General features: G+C 35.4%; 2 protein-coding genes and 1 long non-coding RNA gene across 13 annotated transcripts in view; 2 read left to right on the top strand and 1 right to left on the bottom strand.

The window, feature by feature from the left end:
- LOC105304260 overlaps positions 1-5,619 on the top strand; it is a 46,842-nt gene extending 41,223 nt beyond the window's left edge. The window contains exon 4 of the long non-coding RNA XR_896983.2: positions 5,364-5,619. This is a non-coding gene — a long non-coding RNA (uncharacterized LOC105304260). The remainder of the gene's footprint in view (positions 1-5,363) is intronic.
- ARSK (arylsulfatase family member K) overlaps positions 1-17,466 on the bottom strand; it is a 32,727-nt gene extending 15,261 nt beyond the window's left edge. The window contains exons 1-4 of one of the 2 annotated variants that reach the window (XM_011378262.2): positions 17,206-17,345; positions 12,945-13,052; positions 12,379-12,508; positions 10,622-10,781 (exon numbers count right to left, since the gene is read on the bottom strand). In XM_011378262.2, coding sequence (XP_011376564.1) covers positions 10,622-10,781; positions 12,379-12,508; positions 12,945-13,016 — 362 coding nt within the window. In that variant the 5' untranslated portion in view covers positions 13,017-13,052; positions 17,206-17,345. Of the gene's footprint in view, positions 1-10,621; positions 10,782-12,378; positions 12,509-12,944; positions 13,053-17,205 lie in introns of both variants that reach the window. The other variant, XM_011378269.2, reaches the window with a different exon arrangement.
- A 97-nt stretch (positions 17,467-17,563) lies between these two features.
- TTC37 (tetratricopeptide repeat domain 37) overlaps positions 17,564-24,846 on the top strand; it is a 76,084-nt gene continuing 68,801 nt past the window's right edge. The window contains exons 1-5 of one of the 10 annotated variants that reach the window (XM_023523389.1): positions 17,571-17,658; positions 18,819-18,899; positions 22,361-22,549; positions 23,290-23,440; positions 24,411-24,517. The gene's annotated coding sequence lies outside the window, so the exon portion shown is untranslated. Of the gene's footprint in view, positions 17,659-18,170; positions 18,296-18,818; positions 18,900-22,360; positions 22,550-23,289; positions 23,441-24,403; positions 24,518-24,846 lie in introns of all 10 variants that reach the window. The other 9 variants (XM_023523387.1, XM_011378184.2, XM_023523381.1 and 6 more) reach the window with 9 other exon arrangements.

The raw sequence follows: 24,846 nt of genomic DNA, 5'->3' as shown, positions 1-24,846 counted from the left end.
TAATTAGTTGCCAGGTGTGGTATTATGATTATGGTAAGAAATATGTATTTGATCTTTGTCCCCTTTCTGGCACAGCTCCTAAAATCTTTGGAATTTCCTAAGTGATGAGGGCAACAAAAGTGCCTTTTGTTACTTTAATGAGGTTACTTTTTGACCACATCTAAGGATGGGGCTGGTTGCATGGGAGAACTAAGCATGTGATTGGAGGGTTGAAGCTTTTAGTCCCATTCCATGGCTTCTGGGGAGGGAAGAGGGGATGGAAGCTCCTTGCCTTTGCACCATAGGCACATTTCCTTCACCTGGCTGTTCCCAAGTTATATATATATATTTTATAATAAACCAGTGATCTAGTAAGTAAAATGTTTCTCTGAGTTCTGTGAGCTGCTCTAGCAAATTAATAGAACCCAAGGAAGGGGTAATGGGAAGCTCTGATTTATAGCCAGTCAGAAGCACAGGTGACAACTGGACTTGCAGCTCGTGTCTGAAGTGGAGGGGAGGGGGCAGTTTTGTAGGACTGAGCCCTTAACCTGTGAATCTGATGCTATCTCCAGTTAGACAGAATTTAGCTGAATTGTTTGTCGGTTTGTGGAAAACTATTCCCTGCTCAACACACACATTAGAACTGGGTGCAGAATCTTAATTGGTGATCAAAACATTTACCTGGCTTTGGATTAACTGTAGATATTGTACTGATTGTGCTAATTTACTTAGTTGATACTATGATGTGGTAATGAGTGAATCTAGTAGAACATCTCAAGAAAAGGTCTTCTAGCTTTGAAAGATGGCTGTGTCACACACAGATTACTGTATCTTTTGCCACAGCAACAAATAAGTGTGATTCCATTTAATCCTTCTGGTAAGGTTATGTCCCTTTCCCTATGTTTTTTTTTAACCCTGTGTTCCTGAGATTGTTTTTAAATCCTTAAGGGTAAAAAGGCTCAAATCAGGTTAATTTTGACCTACTGTTATCATTATGGCTAATTTCAAATTTCGCTTTATTTTTGCCCTCTTACTAAATAACACGTGATTTGCCCTCCTATCTTAGTGGTGTCCTCTTTTGTGTATTCATGGTTATGTGTATCTTTGGCATGATACACATAACCTGAGTACTGCTGGTACTCAGAGTTACAACAAATGATTTCAGCATTACTTGGGCAACAGGGTCAAGATTATGGTTGAAGGTAAAGGTTGCTCTCTCATAATTTTCAATTTTTCCTCTTTTCTGGCTCTCCCAAGGATCTTGAGTAGATAGCTAATTAAGAGGTAACACTATGATTGATTAGTTGACCCATCATCAGGCATTGTGCCTAGGTATAAAGTAAAAATTTATTCTCTATAACTTAAAATAACTTAGCATGTTTTAGATATTCAATAAATACTAATAATTATATTCGATGTTGACTCTCTGTTCTAGTCTCACTACTCCTGGGCCATCCCAGTCCTCCTGGGCTCTTGTGAAGCACGAGCAGAGGAACAGACGCAGTGTCAACACTGGGCCTATACAGGAGTGGTAGTTCTCAGCTCAGAGAGTCCGTTTTCACAGTCTAAGATTGCTTCTGGCCAGTAACACAAATGAGGAAAACAGGGAAAGAAAATGAATATGCAACTTCATAATCTATTATAATTACTGTAACAAAGATAACTTTTAATATAAAATTATAATTCTCTTTACTGAACAAGCAATCCCTTTTAAACGGGTCAAGCTATCGCACCAGGAAACAGTCTTTTGGCCACGTGCTTAGATCTACTTCTTTGTCTCTTTGTTCTAAGTGCTGTCTTTCTCTGTACCCCACCCACCATTAATCAGTATAACCTCTTCCAAATGTAAACTTTCTAATTACTTGGACAGTGTGGGTATTTTGAACAAATTTCTTTCCATTTCATTTTTATGTACTTTGTCTGGACTATTGAGAGTATGGTTTCAATTGAGAAATTAAAAAGGGCTTATATTAATAGGGAGGAACCCCAACTATTTGTGGTTTGGTTCCTCTCATAAATTTACCCTGTTACTTGCAATAGGCATGAACAGATAATGTATAGTTTCCTATATGCCACCATTTCTCAAAGTGTGGCCCAGGGACTTCTGTGAAGTGCTGGGAAGCTTTCAGTGGGTCCAAAAGGTCAAAACTATTATCACAATAATAATATATTATTTGCCTTTTTCACTCTCGTTCTCTCATGAGTGTACAGTGGAGGAGACCACGCTAATTTTGCCTCAGGTGGGAGCTCAGACATAGTGTATACTTATCTCAAAAGAGACTGTTCTCTATCAACCTAAAGATGCTTCCATGTGCCATTTTGTCCACATATACTAAATGCTCCTCCTAAGTGGTCCAAGATCTACTTCAACTCTTTGTAGAAATCTAATAAGGGCTTCTTTTTTTGAAGGGACACACAAAATAACCCCATGTTTCTGATAAAGGCATTCACAATTGGTCATATTTTGCCCTACTTCTTCCTGAGGAAGTACTGAACTGAGGTCCAGTTCTTTATATCCTTACTACTCCCAAGAGTAGTCCATGGACCAACAGCATCAGCATCACCTGGGAGCTTGTTACAAATTCACAGTCTCAGGCCCCATCCCAGACCCACTGAATCAGAAAGAGAAAGGGTGTTTAACAAGATGTCCAGGTGATTTGTACGCACATTAAAGCTTGAGATGCACTGCTCTACATAACAGTGTAAGAATTCTTTTACTCAGAAAAAAACCCTCAATGTTTAGACAGGATAATCAAAATAGTTTCCATAGTAGTCCATGAATAGAATTATTCTATCTTGGGTCAATTCCAGAAAACAAGGTGATGGCTAAATGCATATCCAATAATCAACAGTTTGATTAGTTTCTTTTTAGCAACAAAAATCTCCTTTTACTATAAATGGAAAATAAAACTACCTAACACATTATCAACTAATTATTGCATAAATAATTATGTATATGTGCCATTGCTGTGTGGGTTTTCTGTGTTAGTGTACTAAATTCTGCTGTAGTGTTAGGCCACAGGTAGCATAGGATTAATTTACACAGTAACAATCTCATCTGAAAAGTCACACATTAAAATTGAGGAGCTAGACTTAAACCTTCATCTTCCTAAGATTCCTAAGATAATTAAATATCTCAGACTTTAAGTGTTCTGTGGGGAGATCAGTCTCTTTCTCTCTTTCTCATACACACACACACACACACACACACACACACACACACACACACACACACTCTTAACCATTAGGGATAGCCTGCCCTTTGCTTCCTCATATAGTACTACTTTAAACATTTTTCTTGGTTAAATCTTGAATTAAATGACTAAGAATTCTCAGTATGAAAATAAGCTGTTATTCTGGGTTATAACATTATTTGCCCTCATACCAAATTAGGTCTCAACTGTTTTTGAATCCTCCTGCCTGTTAATAATGAGCTTTGTTCTTCCTCTGTTGACAGACTTCAATTTTTAATTACCTCATCTGCTCGAGAAATACTTTTAACACTTAAAACTTTTTTCCTTTTTAATATATTCTGGTCTTGCTTTAATCAAACTTGGGATATATGGTGATATTATTATGGTTGTTAATTTACTTTTAATATCAAGAATGCTAATTTACCTATGTACTTTCAGACATTTTAACATTTTTCTTTAGAAATTGTAGATCAAGTCTAAAAATTATCATATATTCCTTATATATAGTAAGTGCCTTGCTTTTGCAATTTTGTATTCTAGCCTCATGCTAGAAAATGAGGTGCTGAAAGCCAGATTCTTCAGGGCTAACTGCAATATAATGTAGTCAATAAAAGAGATAACTGAAAGTATAGAAAGATTGCTTAAAGGAAAATGGGGAAACTTTTAAGGGATGACAAATTAAGACCAATCAGGAAATTACATGAACTACCAAAAATTCATCTAAAACAATCAGGCCAAAAATATGTTCAAGGATGAAAAGAAGAATAAACAGAATTATTCTAAGGTAATTATTAGTTTTTTAGAGAACAAAACTTTATGGAGGTTATCCAATTCAGTTTATCTGATGAAACCTACAAGTATTTTCTGCCAGCTGCCTCAGTCTGTTGTTCAAGTCCTCCTCACATAATCTTCAAAGCCTTCTACTTGGATGCCTTTGTTCAGTTTCTCTTTCCTGTCCTCCATTTAAGCCTAGTGATGTTATACTTGTCTGAGAGTTCATTAAATCTAAAATGCTATTAATGTGAAGTGTACTTTAAAAAATGTATACTATTAAGAAAAAAATGTTGCCTATATAGAAGAGAATTTTGTAATTGTCCAATGAACATGCATTGCAATTTTAGAGATGTTAAATTGTGAAAAATTGTGCACCTGGATGCGATTGCTTCCTCCTTTAACAGAACTTGTATTTTGCCCTCTGCTGTAGTTTTCTATAGACTTTTATTTTTTTTTTTTTACCTCCTCTTTTAAACCAGAAGTCTCTCTAGTTAGGTCATATCTGGCTAACACTAAAGTTAATTAAATTGAAAAAGTTAAATCTTCACATTAGATAGTTTCAGGCTCTTTTCAAGTAGATTAACTTCCAAATCTTCAAATGGTTAACACTGGCAAAAATAGGAGATAAACTTCATTATGGGCAGCTAAACACAATACATTAAACTTTAGTAATTAAATGGAAAAAAATCCAAGAATTGGAATGAGGTAGTAGGGCCAGAGCTATCACTCATGTTACAAGAAACTGGTGTAGGAGTTATGGCAGACAGCAATCTGAACACAGCCCCACAGGCAGCTTCAGCCAAGAATTTGCTAGTCATCAGAAGTGAGGGTTCTGGAATAACAAAACAAAACAAAACCAACAGCAGGCTCTTCCACTATTTTAAAATATCATGCTGAAAATGTACACAGAATTATGCAAGCTGTTCTAGATACTGAATATCAATAAAGATAATAAGGTGTGTGTGTATGAGTGGATGGTGGTGGGGGTTCTAAAAAAGCTTCTAAAATAACCAAAGGAATGGGTGTCTTTCTCCATTATAAGGAAAGAATAAAATTAAAACATCCTCAGTATGGAGAAAACTGATCTAAAGGTATGTATGATCTTAGATTATAAAATAATAGTAGATATGGTTAGGTAAACACAGACTTTATTATTAGGCTGCAGAATTTGGAAGGACTGAGAGAGGCCTCTATGGTTGCTGTTCTTGAGTTCCCCTACTCTCCTCTTGGTCACTGTGGTTCTATTTAGAAAGCTTGTGATGCTGGTCTGCTGCCTGACGGGATAGGCGAATGGTGTTAGCAGCCTATGATTTGCCTCCCTTTACTGTTTGTCAAGAGGCTCTAGCTTAAGAGTTTTTTTCCACAGCAATTCTCTCATTTTGGAAGTAGACCTTTTCTTTTTCATTTGTCTGACAGGATGAAAAATTGCCTATAGTGAATTGGCGTTAGAAAAGCAAGCTATATGAATTGAGAACATATATAATTACAATGATGGTAAGAAGAAATAAAGAATTGGACTTTAGGTTTTAAACTTTTAGCTAGGAAAGATAAGACAGCAGCTTGTTTAAATTCTCTTCTGATGCCACTAGAATGGAAATTCCATGAGGTTAGAGATTGTGTTTTGATCACTACTGTATTCTCATCATCTAAAAAGAGTGCATGGTACATAATAGGCGGCTCAATAAATATTTGCTGAATGGGTATTGCATACATCTGATTTTACTTTTGTAATTTACTTAAAGATCATCTTTTAGTATTAACGCTTAAGGAATATTGCTTAATATTCAAATTCTTTATTAAATTGTACTGATCTTGGAAACCTGGTCTTTAAAATGTCTATGTGAAATCAATTACCTTCTAATTTTACACACTTCCAAATTGACATTTTTTTGGTTTTCTTAATTCTAAAAATATTGACAAGTATACTTATGTGGATCTGATCCCTTAGAATATGGAAAATAAATTTAAGATTTAAAAAGCAAGTATGATATTAAGTATGATATTTCTATATCCATTCTAATGAGTATAAAATACTTAGTTTTAGATCATGGTTTATCAACTTCTACACTGTCGACTCTGGGCTTGAAAATTCTTTGGTTGGGGTTGGGGGCGATTCCGTGCATCACAGACTGTTTAGCAGCAATGGTGGCCTCTGTCCTCTAGATGCAGCAACACTACCCCAGTAGCGTCAAACAAAAATGTCTCCAGACATCGTCAAATGTCTTCTGGGGTGAAAACTGCCCTCAGGTGAGAAGCACTGTTTTAGATATTGGGAGTATATTGGCAAAACAGTTTTTTTACCTGATAGCAAAAATGATCAAAACACCCTATGAATAAATACAAATGCTTCCTTTCAAGTGCTATGAAGATATAGCAAATTTGAACCTAATCTAACCTACTATAAACACAATACATGTAATATGAGAGGCAAACGAATATCAAGACTTTATAAACCACTTAAGTGTACTCCACTGAAGTCACAGAATTTCGGAAGGAAAAAACCTTTAAAGTCATCTAGTGTTAGCTCATTTGATGAAACTGGGATGGTAAGAAGGTAAATAACTTGCCCGAAGTCTTCTAGTCAGTAAGTGGCATCTTAATGAGTAGTACCTCCAATACTTGTTTAGCAATTGTCTGGAAGAAACAAATGCGCACCCTTAGAATTCCCAGTATGGTCTAGTAAATTAGACATAGTAAGGAACACATTGGACTAGTATTCCTAAACTGGTACAAGAAGAAAACATCACTACTTGATGCCTAAAAAGGAAAGATGGAGTTTTGTAGTAAGAAACTAAAAAATCTTGTATTTCTGGCTGAAAATATCAGAAAGATCAAAAGAAAGATCAAAAACAGACAATTTCAGTGGTAAATGTACCAGGAGTTATAAAAACCTGAATTCTGATTTTGAGAGTCACTCTATCAAAAACACTGAATGCCCCTACTTATGAAGTTTGATATGAAGAGACCTTATTTTCATCTGAGATGCATTTTTCAACAGAAATATTTGCAAGATGTACCATAATTCATATAACCTTTGCAGACATGCTATCAACAGAAACCGTGAATTATTTGTAAGCCAAATGACTGTGAGGACATACGGCTCCCACAGAAATAATCCTGATAGCTTATTTCAATTTCCTAAGCCCTGGTGAGTAAATGAAAATATGCTACAAGTGTAGCATCTTTGAAAACCATCTTTGACCTTTGAAATATTAACATTTTCCTTTTACTAGTTTTAGAATTCCACATGAGAAAGAACTTCTGAAAATTAAGGATATTTAAAACATTAAAAAATTGAAAAACAGGATATGCTCTTTTAGTTGAGGATATATTCAAAATACTAATAATGAACAAGTGCTATGACCCTGGGTTAAATAGAACAGTGATGTTTATCAAATAATAAGCTATAGGTAGAGCAATATAACATTTCACTACATTCATTCATTCATTCATTCAACAGACATTTAATTGTGTGCCTGCAATGCACTGGTACTACTAGCAATGGGAAAAAAGCAATGAAAAACTCAGGGTCCTTGCCCTTCATGAATCATTATCACACTGAGGAATAAAATTCAGGTCATATTTTAATCATTCCACATATAGAATGATAAATACAGGGAGTACATGGCATTCAACCTCAGATTCTTTTTATTATTGGATTGACTGAGGAAATAAAGAAAAAAACTTCAAATAGGGTAATATGAATAGTTGTATTTTACTTCATGTTAGCCTTACTTTCTAAACAGGAGGATTTTAAAGAGAAATTTATGAAACGCCATGAAATAATTAGCAATGCAATGAACTTCAGAATAATAAAAAAATTATGTAAGTATTCAACTACAATTCTGATTAAGCCATTTGTTTAACAACAATAATCTTTTCCCTTGATTAAATGCTTACTTTGTGCCAGGCATTGTTAAATATTTTATATCATCTCATCTAATTCTTTTATATCTTTTATATTAACCCATTTAAAAATGACAGTCATCCAGTGAGGTGAGTATTATTAATTCCAGTTACAGATAAGGAAAACTGACACTTAGAGAAGTCAGGTAAGTTGCCCAAGATCATAAGGATGGGCATCTAACTGTTCCAACGGAGTCAAAGCCTGTGCTCCTACCATCACACTTACCTCCCCTCCCACCCCTTTCTTCTGCTACATTAGCGGGGTATGGAAAGAGCATTTGCACAGAAGGACTACTAGCTTGTTCAATGGTCCAGAGGTAGTAAAAAGCATGTTAAAGAAATTAAAGAAAGACCAGGTGCAAAGTGAGGAAGAGAGAAAGTGCTATGAAATGAGACTGGAGGTAGACAGAGGCTAGATTATGCAGGCTCTTATAAACAATGTGCAGATTTGGGATTTTAGCCTACCTGCAGAGAAAAACCATTGAAAGACTTTAAGGAGGTATGTCATTCAATCAGATGTATGTTTTTAAAAGATCATGCTGGCTGCCTATAGAAAATGAGCCAGATAGAAGAAAAGAAGTTGGAAGGCCATTTCAATAGTTTAGGCAAGAAATAATGTAGGTTGGTGGAGATGATAAGTGGAAAAATACTGGAAAACAAACTGGAAAAATACTGTAGAAGTACAGCTGACAGTATTTGGTGATGATAAGAAGATGGGAGTGGGCAAGAGACGTCAACATTACTACGGGGTTTCTAGTATCGATATCGTTTAGATTTTGGAAGACAGAAAAGAAAAGAAATTTAACATTAACCAGAAGAGCAGGATTAATACAGTATGTCCTCGCTTAATGTCCTTGATTGTTTCTGTGACTTTAAGTGAAATGACATATAACAAAACCAATTTTACCTAGGCTAATTGATACAAACAAGTGTTAAGTTCTTAGGGCCTCTCAACAACATTATAATGAAATGATGTTGAACGAAAGGACATTATTCGAAGACCTGCTCTATTCAGATTTTTCTAGATTATTTTAGTATCTGTTTACTCAAAACTCATTATATTCATTTCCTAGGGCTGCTATATCAAATTACCACAAACTGGATGGCTTAAAACAACAGAAATTTATTTTCTCACAGTTCTAGGATATAGAAATCTGAAATCAAGGTATCATCATGGCCATGTTTCCTTGAAAGGCTCTAGGAAAGAATTCTTCCTTGCTTCTTCCTAGCTTTTGGTAACTCCTGGCAACCTTTGGCATTTTTTGGCTTGTAGCTGGGATCACTCCCATCTCTGTCTCTGTCTTTACACTGCCTTCCCTGTGTGTCTGTGTCCTTTCCTCTTATAATAAGGACATTAGTCATTGGATTTAGGGTTATCCAGGATGATTTCACCTACAATCCTTAACCAAGTACATCTGCAAATAGGATCTATTTCCAAATAAGCTCACATTCTGAAGTTCCAGGTGAACATGAAGTTTTGGTGAACACTATTCATCTCACTACACTCACCATTATTTTTATTAAATTTATTTTTCTGGTTCTTATCATAATCATTAGTATTATCTTCATCACTACTATCAATATCATAACCTTCAATTAGCACCTGTTAGGCAAGAGGTAGTGCTCTAATGTCTTAATATAAATTTGTGTCAGGAGTCACAAGTGTTGGGAAACCCCAAGATCACATCCAAGTTTGCTAGGAGGACTCTGGGGGCTCAGCAATAGTTGTATTTATGGCTATGATTTATTATAGTGAGAAGACCCAAAGCAAAATCAGCAAAAGGGAAAAGATGCTTAGGGTAAGTCCACAGGAAACCAAGTACGAGTTTCTAAGTGGTGTCACAAAGGGAACACGTAATTCATCCAGCATCTACCTGTGACAATACATGTGAAGTGCTGTCTACAAGGGAAGCTCATTAGAGACTCAAGTTGTTGTTGGGTGCTGATTATGTAGATACCCTCTGCCTAGCACATACCAAAATTACAGATTCTCACAGTGAAAGTAGGTGTTCAGCATAAAGCACGTTATACAAAAACACTATAGGTATGTAGTAAGTCATTTTACTAGTTAGGGAATATAGGGAACACTCCTGAAATTCAAGTTCTCAGACGTCAGGCAAAGGCTGACCCAAGAACAGGCCTTTCTAAGGACAGAAGTCTCAGACCTGCTGTGTTAGCTCTTTTCTGCACATATTATTTGATTTTTATCCTTACATCAAAGAAATTAAAGTTCATTAGCTTAGATAATGTTTCAAAGATTATACTACAACAGGTTAGTAGTTAATAGTGAAACTAGGATTCGAAAGTAGTCAGTCTGATTCTAGATCTCTGCTGTTATCCACCATGTTTAGCTGCCTGGTTCTTGAGGACTTCGTAAAATGAAGAAAAAGAAAGTTACAATAGACTTATGTTGGAAAGAGCTGATAAAAGCAAGTAGCAAGATTATGGTCTTTAAAACAGATCATAAAGTGACTAATCAAGTAGCTATTATAAAATAGAAACTCAATAAAAATAAATCTAAACAATTTTATAGATACTTTTATAAACCTTTAATGTTTTAAATAACAAAATACTAGCATATTAGCAATTTTAATATTTTAGGAAGATTTAAAAAAGCTAAAGTTTTAGCCAAATTAACCCAATTGAGGGATTAAGAGATTTACTTTTACCTTTGTGGAGAAATAAAAATAAAAGTCAAAAAGAGTATATGCATGTGCTATAGCAGAGAAGAATTAACCTATTAGAATTATTTTTGTTTTATTCTTTACCTAATGGAATGATGTCCTGAAGTATAGTCCACTTTTCCAAATTTTTGTGTTCGGTAGCCATGCTTCTCCATGATATCCATCCATGTTGTATAATTTGGATCTAGGCCCTTGAAGTTATTCCAAGATTCTGTTAAGTGAGTAAAGAGGCCGCTCCACATTGCTGAGGGGGAAGGGGAAAGAAGAAATTGGGATTAGTGTATAGTTTAACAATTTGTTTTGACTATTAAGACAAATACTCCAAGACAGAATAGAGTCTACTAGTTTAGAGCTCATGCTCTGGAATGAAAAATACCTGCATTAGATGCTTTACATAATATTTCTTACTGTTATCTCTGCAAGGAGTTTACTGTTTACATTTTACAGGTGAATCTCTAAGGCTTACTACTTAAGTTGTTTAAGGTAAATACACCTGGAATTAAATATAAAACCTGTCTGACTCTAGAGTCTTCTTTCAATTATGAAAATAATCACTAAGTATTTATTGGTTAATTTTCCAAGTCAGTCAGTTGAAGCACAGATCCTACTTCTCAACATCCTCAAGTTTTTTCCCTATTTCTTGTCCTTGCATTGGCTTTCCACAAAAATTTTGAGTGTACTATGTCTTCTCCCTCATTTTCTACAACCATTTATTCAATAAATTTGTCTTCAAATAGTAACAGAACTAAAGGGAGAAATAAACAGCAATACAATAATCCTAGCGGACTTAAATATCTCACTTTCAACAGTGAGATCGTTCAGACAGAAAAATCAACAAGAAAACACTTAAATTATATGTTACAGCAGATGAACTTAACAGACACTCGTAAAGCATTCCATCCAAAAGAAACAGAATATACATTCTTCTCAAGTGCACAGGGAACATTATCCAGGTTAGATCATAGGCCACAAAATAAGTCTTAATGAATTTAAGAATGAAATCATATCAAGCATCTTTTCTGACTATAATGGCATGAAACTAAAAATCAATTACAAAAAGAAAACTAGAAAATTCACAAATATGGAAATTAAGCATCATGCTACTGAACAACCAATGGGTCAAAGAAATCCAGAAAGAAAAAATATCTTGAGACAAATGAAAATGGAAACACAACATTCCAAAACTAATGTGATGCAGAAAAAGCAGTTCTAAGAAGGAAGTTCATAATGATGAACGCTTACATTAAGAAAAAAGAAAGAGCTCAAAAAAAAAAAGAGACAGAATTTATAATAATCAAGTTTTTCCCTATTCTCAATTATTTATGACTTAATGTCACTGATATTTTGCCATTGAAACTATGCCTATTTGTTAAATTACTATAATAAAAGTGAACAATTAGGTTTGGGATGGAAGTGGATTGAGACTAAGGAGATAAAAAATGTAACCTGAAATAACATGGAAAATTTCAAATAATGGATGAGGAGTTCTAACTCCCAGTGCTCTTACTGAAAAATTTTCATGGAAATAGACCTCTTCTAGGAAATATGAGTATTTAGATAGTCAAAAGATTCTTAGTCACCAATCAGAATAAAATGAAACAGTAACAAATGAAACAAACACCATTTTAGATGATAAAATTCCTGCTCTTGAAAAATAAATTAGAAATTCTAATAACTCCAATACCCAATACATAGTTTAAAGCACATATCACGTACATTAAAATTTTTTATTAGATGCTAAATGTGAATTACTATACTACTTTGGGGTATAATCTTTTAAATTGTAAAAACATTTTCAGTGTGTGGCCGCTTTCTTCCATTAATATTAAGCATGTTCATACCTGCACGTGATGGGCAACAGATTGGAGAGTTTGTGTAGGCATTCAGAAAGGAAGTGCCACGCGCTTTCATGAAGTTGATAAAAGGAAGTTTCACAACCTGACTTCCTGGATAAAATGTTAGCCTTCCATCCTGGAATAAAGAAATTTAATTAGCACTGATTGTATTACAAAAGAAGAAAATTATTACCTTTAATTTTAACCATAAAATTCACAAGTAGCAAAAGACTTAAGCATGATCCCAACAATCCTCAAAAGACAGAAAGTGATAACAGTGTTTGGCTCGTAATACTCAGAGCCGAGTGTAGTGTTACACTTGGATTCATTTGAATGTAGTAATTAAATTAAAGGACTTCCTGGGAAGTTCTTTTGGGGAATGATGGATTGATTGAACCAATATTTATTATTTACCATGTGCCAGGCATTGTGAAAGACCTGGAGATACAATTTAGAGATGAGACAGAGTCCCTGGCCCCATAAAGCTTAGTCTAGTGGAGAAGGCAAAAAGTATACTGGTTGATATGTGCTTTGAAGAAAACTTGATCTACAGAATAATAAGGGATACCTACTTTTGATAAGAGTGGACAGGGAAGGCTTCTCTGGGAAGTATGAGACCTAGATAATGAGAAGGATCCAGCCATTCAAATAATTTAATGGGCATGTAAAGTTAGAGATACCTGCAAGATATAAGTGGAGATATTAATTAGGCAGCTAGATAAATGAGCCTGAAGATTAGAAGAGTTGTTTTGGTTGGAGATATGCATTTTGGAATTGAACTGGGAATTGAAAACTCTCCTTGGTAAAGAGCAAAGACAGAAAAAAGAATATTCTAGCCCTGGAATTATATCTATTATGTGTTTTCAATATAATTATAAAGTACAGTTTAAAAAATGAGCCAATCCAAAATATGGGATATACATAAACCTTTGAGATGTATGAAATTTCCAAATGGAAATCTATCAACCTACCTATATATCTACCTACCTACCTACCTATCTACCAACCTATCTAAAGTAGGCTGTTAGGTACAGACAGGAATCTGAAGCTCAGAGATGTCTATCCTGATGGAAGATTCATGGTATCAAAAACTGTGAGACTGAGTGAAATCTTTTAGGGAGAGAGTGAGAAGAGGAAAGGAACCCAGTGGAAGCCCTGAGTGGCCCCAAATAAGAAGAAAAGGCAGCATGAGAAACTGGGAAAGAATGGCCAGTGAGAAAGGAAGATATCAGGAGACTGGGTCCCATGAAAGTCAAGAAAGAGGTAATGTCAGCTGTGTTGAAATGGTACCTAAAATAAAGCCAGAAAATGCAGACTGGAATTAGCAGTCTGATGACAGTTGGTGATTTTGACAAGAGCACTCTCAACAGAGTGGTAGGGATAGATGACTGAACTAGAAAGGGGAAAAGTAAATGGGAAGCGAGAAAGTGAGACAGCAGGTGAAAAATACTCTTCTAAGAAGTTATTTAGCAAAACGGAAATAGAAAAATAGGATGGCTGTTAAGAGAATGGAGCATTAGCTGGAGAATGTCAGATTAAGGTCAAGTTCTTTTTAAGATTGGAAAAATTAGAGCATGCTTGTATGTGGAAATAAATACTACTTCTAGCAGGAGTAATCACTGAATGATAAGCAAATAACTACTGATTTCCTGAGTGATGAGCTAAGAAGCTCAAGACAAAAGTGTATATTCTCCCCCATTTTCCCTCTTGAGATGGATGAGCCTTTTGGAAATATGATTTTGTGATTTGGATTGCTATACTTAGTTCCTCATCATTCTGGGCCAGGGAAAACCAGTGATGTTTAGATTTCAAGGCATCATTCTGATGATAGAATGTAAGAGTAACAGTCTGATCTGTATTCAGAGCAGGACTGTTTATCATGTTCTCAAATCGGTCCATCAGACTGAAGAGATTTTCACTAGACTCTGGTATACATGCCTGTCCTGCTTCCCACTCCTGAAACATCACCAAAACTAAAACCAAGGCAGGTATGGGGGTGGAAGGACAGAGGCAGAGAGGGTGCTATGTCCTTGAAGACCCAGGCAGAGGTACTTATTTTCTTTTTTAAAAACAAATTTAAGATGTAATTCATATACCATACAACTCACCCATTTAATGTGTACAATTCAATGGTTTTGGTATGTTCAGAGAGTTGTGTGACTGTCACAATCCATTTCAGAACATTCTCATCATTCCAAACAGAAACCTTGCACTCCTTAGCCATTACCCTCCTATCCTCTCATTCTTACAAACCCTAGGCAATTGCTAATCTTTCTGTCTCTATGGTTTTGCTTTCTCTGGACATTTCTTGTAAATGGAGTCATACAGTATGTGGTCCTTTGTGACTAGCTTCTTTCATTTGGCATAAATGACTTCTAGGTTCAACCACATTGCAGCATGTATCAATACTGCCATTTATTTTTTATTGTTGAATAATATTACTACATTTTTAATCCATTTATGAATTGATGGATATTTGGGTTGTTTCCACTATTTGGCAGCATTGTATATAATACTTTTATGAACATTCATGTACAAGTTTTTGTGTAGACATATGTTTCCATTTCTCTTGGATATATACCTAAGTAGAATTGCTGGATCATACAGTAAGTCATGTTTAACCATTTCAGAAATTGCTAAACTGTTTTGCAAAGTGGCTGCACCTTTTTACATTCTCACCAGTAGTGTATAAGGGTTCCAATTCCCCTAGATTCTGGCCAACTCTGTTACTGTGCCTTTTTGATTATAGCCATCTTACTGGGTGTGAACTGGTGTTTCATCATGGTTTTGATTTACATTTCCCTAATGATTAATGATGTTGAGTACCTTTGCATGTGCTTATTGGCATTTGTATCTTCTTTGGAGAAATGTATATTCAGATCTTTTGCCCATTTTTTAATTGCTTAATCCACAGTCACAAAGATTTGGACCTCTGTTTTCTTCTAAGAGTTTTATAGTTTTAGCTTTTTGACTCATTGATTCATTTTGAGTTAATTTTTGAAAATGGTGTGAGGCAGGGTCCAACTTCATTCTTTTGCATGTAGATATTTAGTTTTCCCAGCACTATTTGTTGAAAAGACTATTCTTTCCCTATTAAATGGTCTTGGCACCTTTGTTGAAAATCAATTAACTATAAACCTGAGAATTTATTCTTGTACTTTCAATTTTATTCCTTTGATCTATGTGTCTATCCTTATGCCAATATCACACTATCTTGTTACTATAGTTTCTAGTAATTTTTGAAATTAGAAAGTGTAAGTCCTCCAACTTTGTTCTTTTACAAGATTGTCTTGGCTATTCTGGGACCCTTGAATTTCTACATGAACTTTAAGATAGGTTTCTATATTTCTGCAAAAAAAATCATAGGAATTTTTATAGAGATTGCAATGAATCTATACATCAATTTGGTGATTATTACTATATTTACAATATCAAATCTTTACTTTTCTCTTCATAAGAAATATCAGTCTGCACACAGTATTTATATATTTATATACACAAATATATACAAATCTACGTATTCCTACTATACTAAAAAAAAATGAAATATTTGTTATCTTTGGAAGTTTCTAGGATGTTGTGATGCACTCCATAGATTCCCTTTTAGGAATCCAAGATGGCCTCTGCTGAAGAGTGTTGCCTTACGCATGATCATACCCCATTCCGGGAGCAGCCTATAACCATCCAACATAAAGGTAGAAAGGTCTGGTCTCTTCACCTTAATTTGAAACGGTTTTGAAATATCATATTAGTTTAAGAACTACCCATAAAGTCAGCTGAGGTCTCCGCTGGTACAGAAACACAACTCAATTTCTCTCTGCACAATCCTGCCTGCTTCTTTCCTTTCTCTTTGATCTCAACAATACTCCCTAATAAACTTTCTTTATGTTACTTTCCAATATTGCCTGTTCTCAAAGTTTAGGTAATCATAAAGATCACTTTATATAATACTCTCAACAAATCCTATGGGCATATCCAGATTATATGACTTTAATCATTCCAGGTTAATCTATGAGAAAGGCAACACAACATAGTGATTAAAAACATTCTTTGGTACCAGACATGCTCAACACCAACTATCTATGTGACCACAGTAACACCCAGTGATACTAAACTTAGTAAACAAACATTTATCCAAGCAGTAGTTTTAAAATCATGGACAATACTAAAAGTATCAGGTAATAGACAGTAGTAGTCTTTTGGTTGATGGCTTGGGAGTTTCAAAAACTGTTCAAGTTTAGGATTAAACAACAACTCACGTACACAATTTCTCTGGAATATCAGGGAGTGGATCAAATTATATCAATTAACACATTTAAATCAGTATTAACATGACTATCGGATACCTGGGTAGTAAAAATAACGTTAACTTTTTTCACTTTTCGCCCAAACATAAATTCCTGCAAATTTGAGATGAACTAGGAAATGACCACTAGAAAGCTAACAAGCTTTTATGGAGATGCAGAAGGTTACTTTTCCCCACTATTAAATCAAACGGGGGGTATGGGCTGAAAGTTCATTAGTAGTGGTAAAATAATTTAGTGGGTCGAGGCTAGCAATAAATAAAAATTAAAAAGATTTACAAAGATGCTATCAAATTGCATTTTATTTACTACTGTTTTATATGTATTATATGCATATCTATGTGGTGTACGTGTGTGTATACGGGGCCTCAAGATGAAATGCGTTTCTTAGTTTGCATTGGGGTAAAACATGTTGGAAAGTTTCAGATTCTGCTCCCCAAAGCCAGCGGCGCAGGGAAGACTGTAGGCTAGTAGCGGATTTGGAGCGGCGCGCCCCACCATCCTCCTCCCGCCGCCTCTCTGTACTTACAAAAGAGTCGCTCACAACTAGCACCACGTTAGGCGCATCGGGCCACGCCTGAGCTGCTCCCCGCCTTTGCCCATTTGTTCTGGGAGCTGGCGCCGCCAGCGCCAAGGCTGCGACCACCGACACCCACAGAAGAAGCATTGCAGGGAGCGGCTGAAAGCCCGGCCCCTGGGCGCTGGGCCAGCTTCCTCCCTCGGGGAAGAGGTGGGCGGGGATCGCAGAGATCGCAGTTTGGTTTCCTCTTAGCTCTTCACCCGCAGAACTACGACTCCCATCAGGCACGGGGTGAGCAACTGTGCAAAGGAGCACTACCCTGCCTGGACTCGGGTTAAGGCCTTTTAATCAAATACTGAGCAAACTGAGAGCGGCCACTCTCAGTCACGTGAACGATGGCTGGGAAATGCGCATGCGCCCTGACTCTGCACTCGGCGTTTGTAGCAGAGGCATCTGTCCCAGGTAGGTTTAGGGCGCTGTCTCTTTGCAGAAGTTGGAGTCGGTAGGCAGTTGAAATGGTTGAAATGAAAACCTAGAGAGAGAAGGGATCAGGGGCCGGGGCTGCTCGTTTTGCGCTGAGCAAGCGTGGCTGAGTAGCAGGAGGGACCGTGAACTGGGCAATGATGAGGTGGCAGCGCGTCTGTCACTTAAGTTGGATCGGGCGGTTCTTTGCAGATTCTCTGGCTGGACCGCATTTGGAGAGTTACGGATACCTTGGGATCTTTCGAAAACCTTCCCCCAAGGAAATTATAGCCTGCCTCCATTTATTTCCTCTTTTGCACGTGCAGTAAGAATTTGTTATGCTCTGGTGGGATGATGAGGAGCGGGGCCTAGTAGGTAAAGTTTCAGTTTCTAGGCGGGGAAGAGCTTAGGTGCATCTTGCCTTCAGAGTGCAAAGGAGAGAAACCGAACAGGCTCTCAGAGGAAGAAATGTTGGGCTGTGTGACGTGTTAGATTAATTGACGTAGGTTCAGAACACCATTGTTTTGCTGCAGAGAAATCACTGTTCTTTCTTGACTGTCGATCTCCTTTGGGAAGTCTGCAAGAAGCAGATTTCTATCCCAGAGTCCAGTTCCTGATTTCATTATCATAGTTTCAGGTATACAATTTGCGCATCACGTTTTAATATTTAATATTAGTCGTTTTAATATTTTGACACGTAAAGAAGTTGCAGTACTTATTTAACATAAAATCAACTCGGTACTAATATCTGACGGTGTTTTTGCATCAAACAATTGTACTAAGGGGCAGATGTTATTTAATACATAACAATATGTGCTGAGCATTATACTAATTATTTATCGAGCACTTACCATGTGCCAGGTTCTTTTAAATGGAATAGTTTCCATAATCCTCACTTTCACCATTTTGAGGATAGGAAAACTGAGGCTTGGATAGGGTAATTGACTTGCTCAAGATTACACAAGGAGCCGGTCTGAGTGAGACTTGAATTTGAGTAGTCTGTGCCCTGACTCACGGCTATACTCTGTCTCTAGCTAATTACAAAAGTTTATGACATTCTAGAGCTTAATTTCTATTAGTGAAGCAGAATTGTTAATCAAGCAGCATGCTAAGGATCTGTGGGTGAATACAAATTTATAAACGGTAGTTTCTGTTCACAGGGAACTTACACTCTTGGGAAACAAAAGTGAAATAATAGTACAGCATGGAAGATAATACGGCTAGGCCCTCTCATGAACGGGGTATGTTTTTCAATTTTGTTTTGAGTTAATTTGAAATGTAGAACACATTTAACTACAGACACAATGTTTATTGACATCTGGATTCATAAAAAAAACTTATTTAATGTTATCTGTGTCACAGTACTGATTCTGTGAACTGTAAATGCTCTCTGTGGCCTGGTTTGCACAGGGCATGTATTCTGAATTCCTGGTCAGGATGACAGGAATACATCTTTTTCTTACTCTCTCTCCCCTTGACAGTGTTGGTGGGAGCTGGTACTGCAATGGATTGGAGCAAGATAGATATTTTAGGGCCCTAGGCACACAGTTTTGGGAGAATCTAAGAGGATTCTAGTCCTACTTCTCATGTGGTATTCAATTTGTCCTATAACATTCCTGCCAAGTGGATTGTCCAGGCTGTGTTTTTTCATCTCCAGTAATGGGAAACACACTTCCTTTGAGTGGCCCATTTCATATTTGTACAGGTCTCATTATTAAAATTTCTCATTTTGAGTTGAAGCCAGTTTTTTTCTACTTTTAACCATTCATAAGTCCATTTGTCTTCTCTTTTACATGAATAATCTCTCCTTTTCAACAACCCTTCTCTCCTTCCCACCAATTTTTTTCCCATGCCTTTCCCATTTCCTTTAGCTAGTTATTATATAATTTCAGATTTCTTCATTATTTCGATCACTCTTTTCTGGACATGGAGCATTTTCGCTAATCAGTAACTTACCCTATAAGAAGAGGAACTTCTGATTGCATGTCTGTGTGTGTACATGTATGCATATGTGTGTTGCAGTGAGGATAGGGGTTCCATTACATGTATGTTTAAGTCAGTTAAAGCACATTAGGGATTGCTTGCTTTAGTGAAATGCTTAACTCTGCTGTTCAGAAAAGTCTTCAAATGAAAGTCTTGATCTATGTTTTGGCTCTTCATAGTTCTTTTAATGTCCAAAATACCAGCAACACTATATTTTGCCTTAAGAAAAGGAGGCTAAGTATGCAGTTAGCGACTATGTGGGTTACATTCAGTATTGTCTTCATCTGCTGTGATTCTGTGAATATTTGTTGAATATCCACAATATACCAGGCACCGGGAAATAAGAGAGTAATAAAAATAGTCTTTGCTCCTTAGGAACTTCTAGGCTAGTTGTGGGAAACAAGCACACACACACCTTTAAATTTAATAACAGTGTAAAGAATCAGAAAGTACAGTTAATCATCAAAAGAATAATTCTCCATTTGCTAAAGTGAGAAAGGAAGAATTTCCTTTCCAATATTAGCTCATGTTACTTTTTTCACCATTCCCCAGTGCTTTCCACACCTATATCTTTACTTCTTCCATTCAACCTGTCCGCTCTTGCCTCGGTCTACTCAAATGCTTCATATAATTCAAGGCCACATTCAAGTGTCAAGCATAAAGCCTTCTCAGACAAATCTCACACTACTCTGAACTTTAGCACATGGAGAATTACTGCCTTTTGACAGTGGGGAAACTAAAAACTAAATGTTTTTGAGTAGGCTTTGGAATCTGGAAAATTACAGTGCTCAAAAGGTGTTGGATATGTAAAGGAACTCTGAACTATTACCTTTATTTAGGGTTTGTTTTTTTTTGACCTGGCTGACAGGACACATCCATATAGGCATTTTTCTATGGAACTAACCATTCTGTTTAGTATGTTTTTTTTCCAGTGAACTCATATTCTGTTTCTTGTTCATCCCTACATGCTTCATCTAAATTTTGTTCATTTCCTAGTTTTAACACAGCATTTTTTTAACTTACCTCCATTCTCTCCATGAAGTGTTCTAGATTAATTTTGTTTGACAGAATTTATTCCAAGGATGCCATCAAAAGATACTTAGAATTTGTAGTTGTGTAGAATTTGTGTTACTGTTCAGATGGCTATTTAGATGGATTTTTAACCTTTAAAAAAAGTTTTCTCTATTTTCATTAAATTAGAAACTAGCCTAGGTTCATGATGTGGGCAACTTTTTTGCATATTTGTAATTCTTCATATGGTTTATAACAGGATTCACTTCAGTGTAGTGAGGCTGCAAATTGGGTATAAATAAGTGTCCTTAATTGTCCTAGATTCAAAACAGAGTAGTATAGGAGTAGATGATATTCTCTTTTGGCTCAGTTTTTTATATTGAAGTTCGTGTATTTTGAGTTTCTGGAATTTTTTTTCAGACTTTCTGATTGCTTATAGAAGTTCTTTTTATCACCTGAGGTACAGGAACACAGTTTAGAGTAATTTTGAAATTTGTAGATAAGGATCAGTGTCTCTTTGGGAAAGAAAAAAGATGAAAAATTATATATCATTTCTCTTTTAAGTTATGAATTCTGAAAATTGAACCTGAATCTGATGTATTAAAAAGTTCAGTAGAATTTGGATTATGTCTACCATCCCTTTTATATATCCGTCTTATATTTTACTTATTTTAGATGGTTAACTGTTAAGGAACAGTCTGAAATTCAGTTCAAAAAGAAGATAATTAGTGGTAGTAGGTAAAAGTAAATGTCTAGAAGGCTAAATGATAGGTAATTGGAGTTTATTTTTACTTAATGATTGTTTTTAGCAATTCCTTTCAGAAGAAAGGCCACTACAAAATACCTTTAGACTTTTGTTGTTAGATTCAAAGATATCATTTTTGCTTTTCTGTAATTAGCTTTCATTGTCATTGTTGTTACTATTATTATAAATAATAATAATTGTTATTTTTATTATTTGCTGCATGGAATCTTTGTATCTGCACACTGAATGTAGTTTAATGTAGCTTTGGGTGGACATATTAATTCATCTCCCTATATTTATTAGTTTTGAGGTATTTAATTGTCTTTTTGGCATTATTATTTTCTTTTTTAAAATGCCATCGTTGCTACTTTTATGCTTGATATGTAGAATTAAAATCTTTTAGGTAGGTAGTAGAAAACTTTCATTGAATGAAATGTGTAAAATGAATGCTCTTATTTAAAAATAAAATCATTTGTGATTGAGGAGAAAAAATGAGAGGAGAGGTATAAAGGGAGAGTATGTGGGGCTGAAGAAGAATATTAGACACTTATTAAAGAGGTAGATTTTTCTTTGAAGTATTGAAAATACTGAGAATGAAGGGAAGTATCCCAAATAGAGTATGGGGTTACATGGAATCATTTTGGATAGTTGGTTTGATGGTACCTAGTACATGGTTAGTGCTCAGTAAAGCTTTGCTTAGAAAATGAGAGAATGTGCCTCTTCCTTCTCCACTGCACCTCCCAAAAAGACGATGTTTTTAGGGCTAGAAGGTGGCAATTTTTTTGTCTTTTTAAAAATGACTTAATCCTCTGAAACTTATATATACATATCTGACCTTTATACACACACACACACACACACACACACACACACACACACACAGACGTATATGTACATATATATACACGTACATATGTATATATAAATAAAAATCTTATATTTGTACATATTTATTTATTTTAGGTGAAGGAGGGCCTCAGTGCTAATATGTTGTGCTAAATGCCAAATCAAATAAAGAAAGAAGAGGAAGAGAATAGAGGATTCCACTGAAGCAAGAGTCATTTTAATTACATATGGAAACATATAAGGATATGGAAGGGTATTGAATGTTAGAATTGGCTACCAAGAGAAGAATAGAGTTTGTCTCTAGTGGTACTTAAAAATAGCCTTCTTAGAAGCATTTAACCAATCTGAGTTTGCTGTTATATTTAAGTCCAAACTTGTCTGTCTTACTTTGAAGGTCTTTTGTTACCTGGTGCTGTACTGTACCCACCAAGCCTAATTTTCTTCTGTTCTTTATCATATCTTTATTCAGCCTGGTTTTCTCATTGTTCCCTACACATACCATATTCATTCCCATCTTTCTGTATTTACTAATGCAATTGCCTCTGGAGTAATTTTTCTTCTTCCTTCCATTCTTAAATTCTGTCTTCTCCATCTAGTAGCCATTAATTGCTTCACACCACTTTTCTTCTCTAAACTCTTATTGCACTTGCATTCATTATCTTTAGTTTAGCATTTGATTCTCTAATGACTCATGCCGTAGGTCTTTTTTTGATTTAGATTGTATACTTTAGAGCAGAGGCCTTCTTTTCTATTTCTTTTATGTCATGTGCTGTGTATAGCATGGGAGCTGCGCATAGCATTAGTGCTGGTTGGTTCTACTTTGTTTGGGTGTGCTTCCATTCATACTTTGGGTGATAGAAAAGATGGTGTTCCTTGTTCTGAAAAAGTTGTACTCTTCAGTTTGTTTTTGCATGGTTTTATCTTGAAACTGTTTTCGTTCTTTTATAACTTGGACTCTTGATTTTTTTCCCCTTGGATGTCTCCTTTTATCCCTTTCTATTGGTCCAGATTAGCTGTCATTATCATTGATGTTTTCTTCTTTTTAGTTTGCCAGCTTATCTACCAAAGATAACTTTGGCATGAGAAAACAATGTGAAATCAGCGTTGAAATTTGTTGACTGTTCCAATCAAGATTTGCAGACTCCAGAAAATCCTTCTGAAGTTTGTACGTATAAATTTATACCAAGATAATTTCAGGTAAGAGGGCAGTTTATAAAATTAGAGCCTATGAAATATGTTGCATTAATTGTATAATTATTGTAACTAGGCAAAAAGTCATTTTTCTGGCAATTTAGGGAATCTAGTTTTGGCTACAGAGAAGTTGATTTATGACATCTTAATTTTTATATTATTTTGAATCTAACATTTTTTAAGTCAAAAAGATTTTTTTATTATTATTATTCTCTAGCTTCTTATACTTTTTTGATCTTGTACTTTCTACCTCAGCCTCTTTGGATATAAAGGACTGCTAGTGTACCATGTCAGTGAGCCATCTTGTTTGTTCATTTTGCTGCCTTGAACATCTGCAGTCTATAATGACTTAATATTTACCCAGCTTTGTTTTACCTTCCTGATATATTAGAATTCAATGGAGTTGTCAAAAAATGCAAATGTTTCTTTTTTCAACATGGAATTATAATTGAATTTGACTTGTTTACTGGTAAAACAGAATAAGTTGTAAAATCCTGAGACATGTTAGTTTACTTAAAATTAAAATAACATATTTTAATATTAAATGCAGAAATACTTTGTCTACCAGTTGAAATCTATTTATCACCTTCATTTAACTGTAAACATTGCATTTATTTCTCTTCAAACGTTACTATATTTCAAAGAATGCTATATTACTATAAGCCTACAGTAATCCTTATTGTGAAGAAAGTTAATATCCTGATTTATATATTATAGAAACTAGCTTTAAAACAGAATGCTTTCTTAAACTCTTAAATCATGGTCACTACAATTTGTTTGTGTTAGTGTTCTTACTCTTAGGCTTACTCTGCTAAATCTTGCTTAGTGTAGAATTGGATTAAGATTGGTATGTGTTTTGTGTTCTGGTCCATATGATCATCTGTATTTTAGCCTGCTCTACAGATAGTGAGTACAATTGAAATACAACTCAATTTCAACAACTATTTATTAATATATACATTTTGTCAGATACTAGGTGCTGGCTCTAAAGCAGGAGGAAAAAATAGTGACAACAGACAAAAATCCCTGCCTACATGGAACAGATAAACAAACAAACAAACAAACAAATAAATAAAATAGTATGTAAGTGTATAAGATGGTGATAAGTACTTTGAAGAAAAACAAATGCAGTGTTAGCAGTTAAGGGAATATTGAGTGTTGGGGGTGGGGGAAGCCAGTGTTGACATTTTAAGTAGTGTGGCCATGGAAGGTTTCACTGAGAAAGTGACATCTGAGTAAATATCTGAAGACGGGAGGGAATAAGCTATGTATATATTAAGAGAGAAGAGATTTCCAGGTTGAAGGAATCACATGTCCCTTAAGTTTGTTGGAACTGTTACAGTTAGGCAGGTTAATTTATTATAGGTTCAATCAAGCTTTTCATTTTGACAGAATGTCCAGCAAGGAAGTGA

Source organism: Pteropus vampyrus, unplaced genomic scaffold (assembly GCF_000151845.1).
Source record: "Pteropus vampyrus isolate Shadow unplaced genomic scaffold, Pvam_2.0 Scaffold11, whole genome shotgun sequence".
In the NCBI taxonomy this organism is placed as follows: Eukaryota; Metazoa; Chordata; class Mammalia; order Chiroptera; family Pteropodidae; genus Pteropus; species Pteropus vampyrus.
Note: the sequence above shows the minus strand (reverse complement) of the source record. Positions and strands in the feature narration are given on the sequence as shown.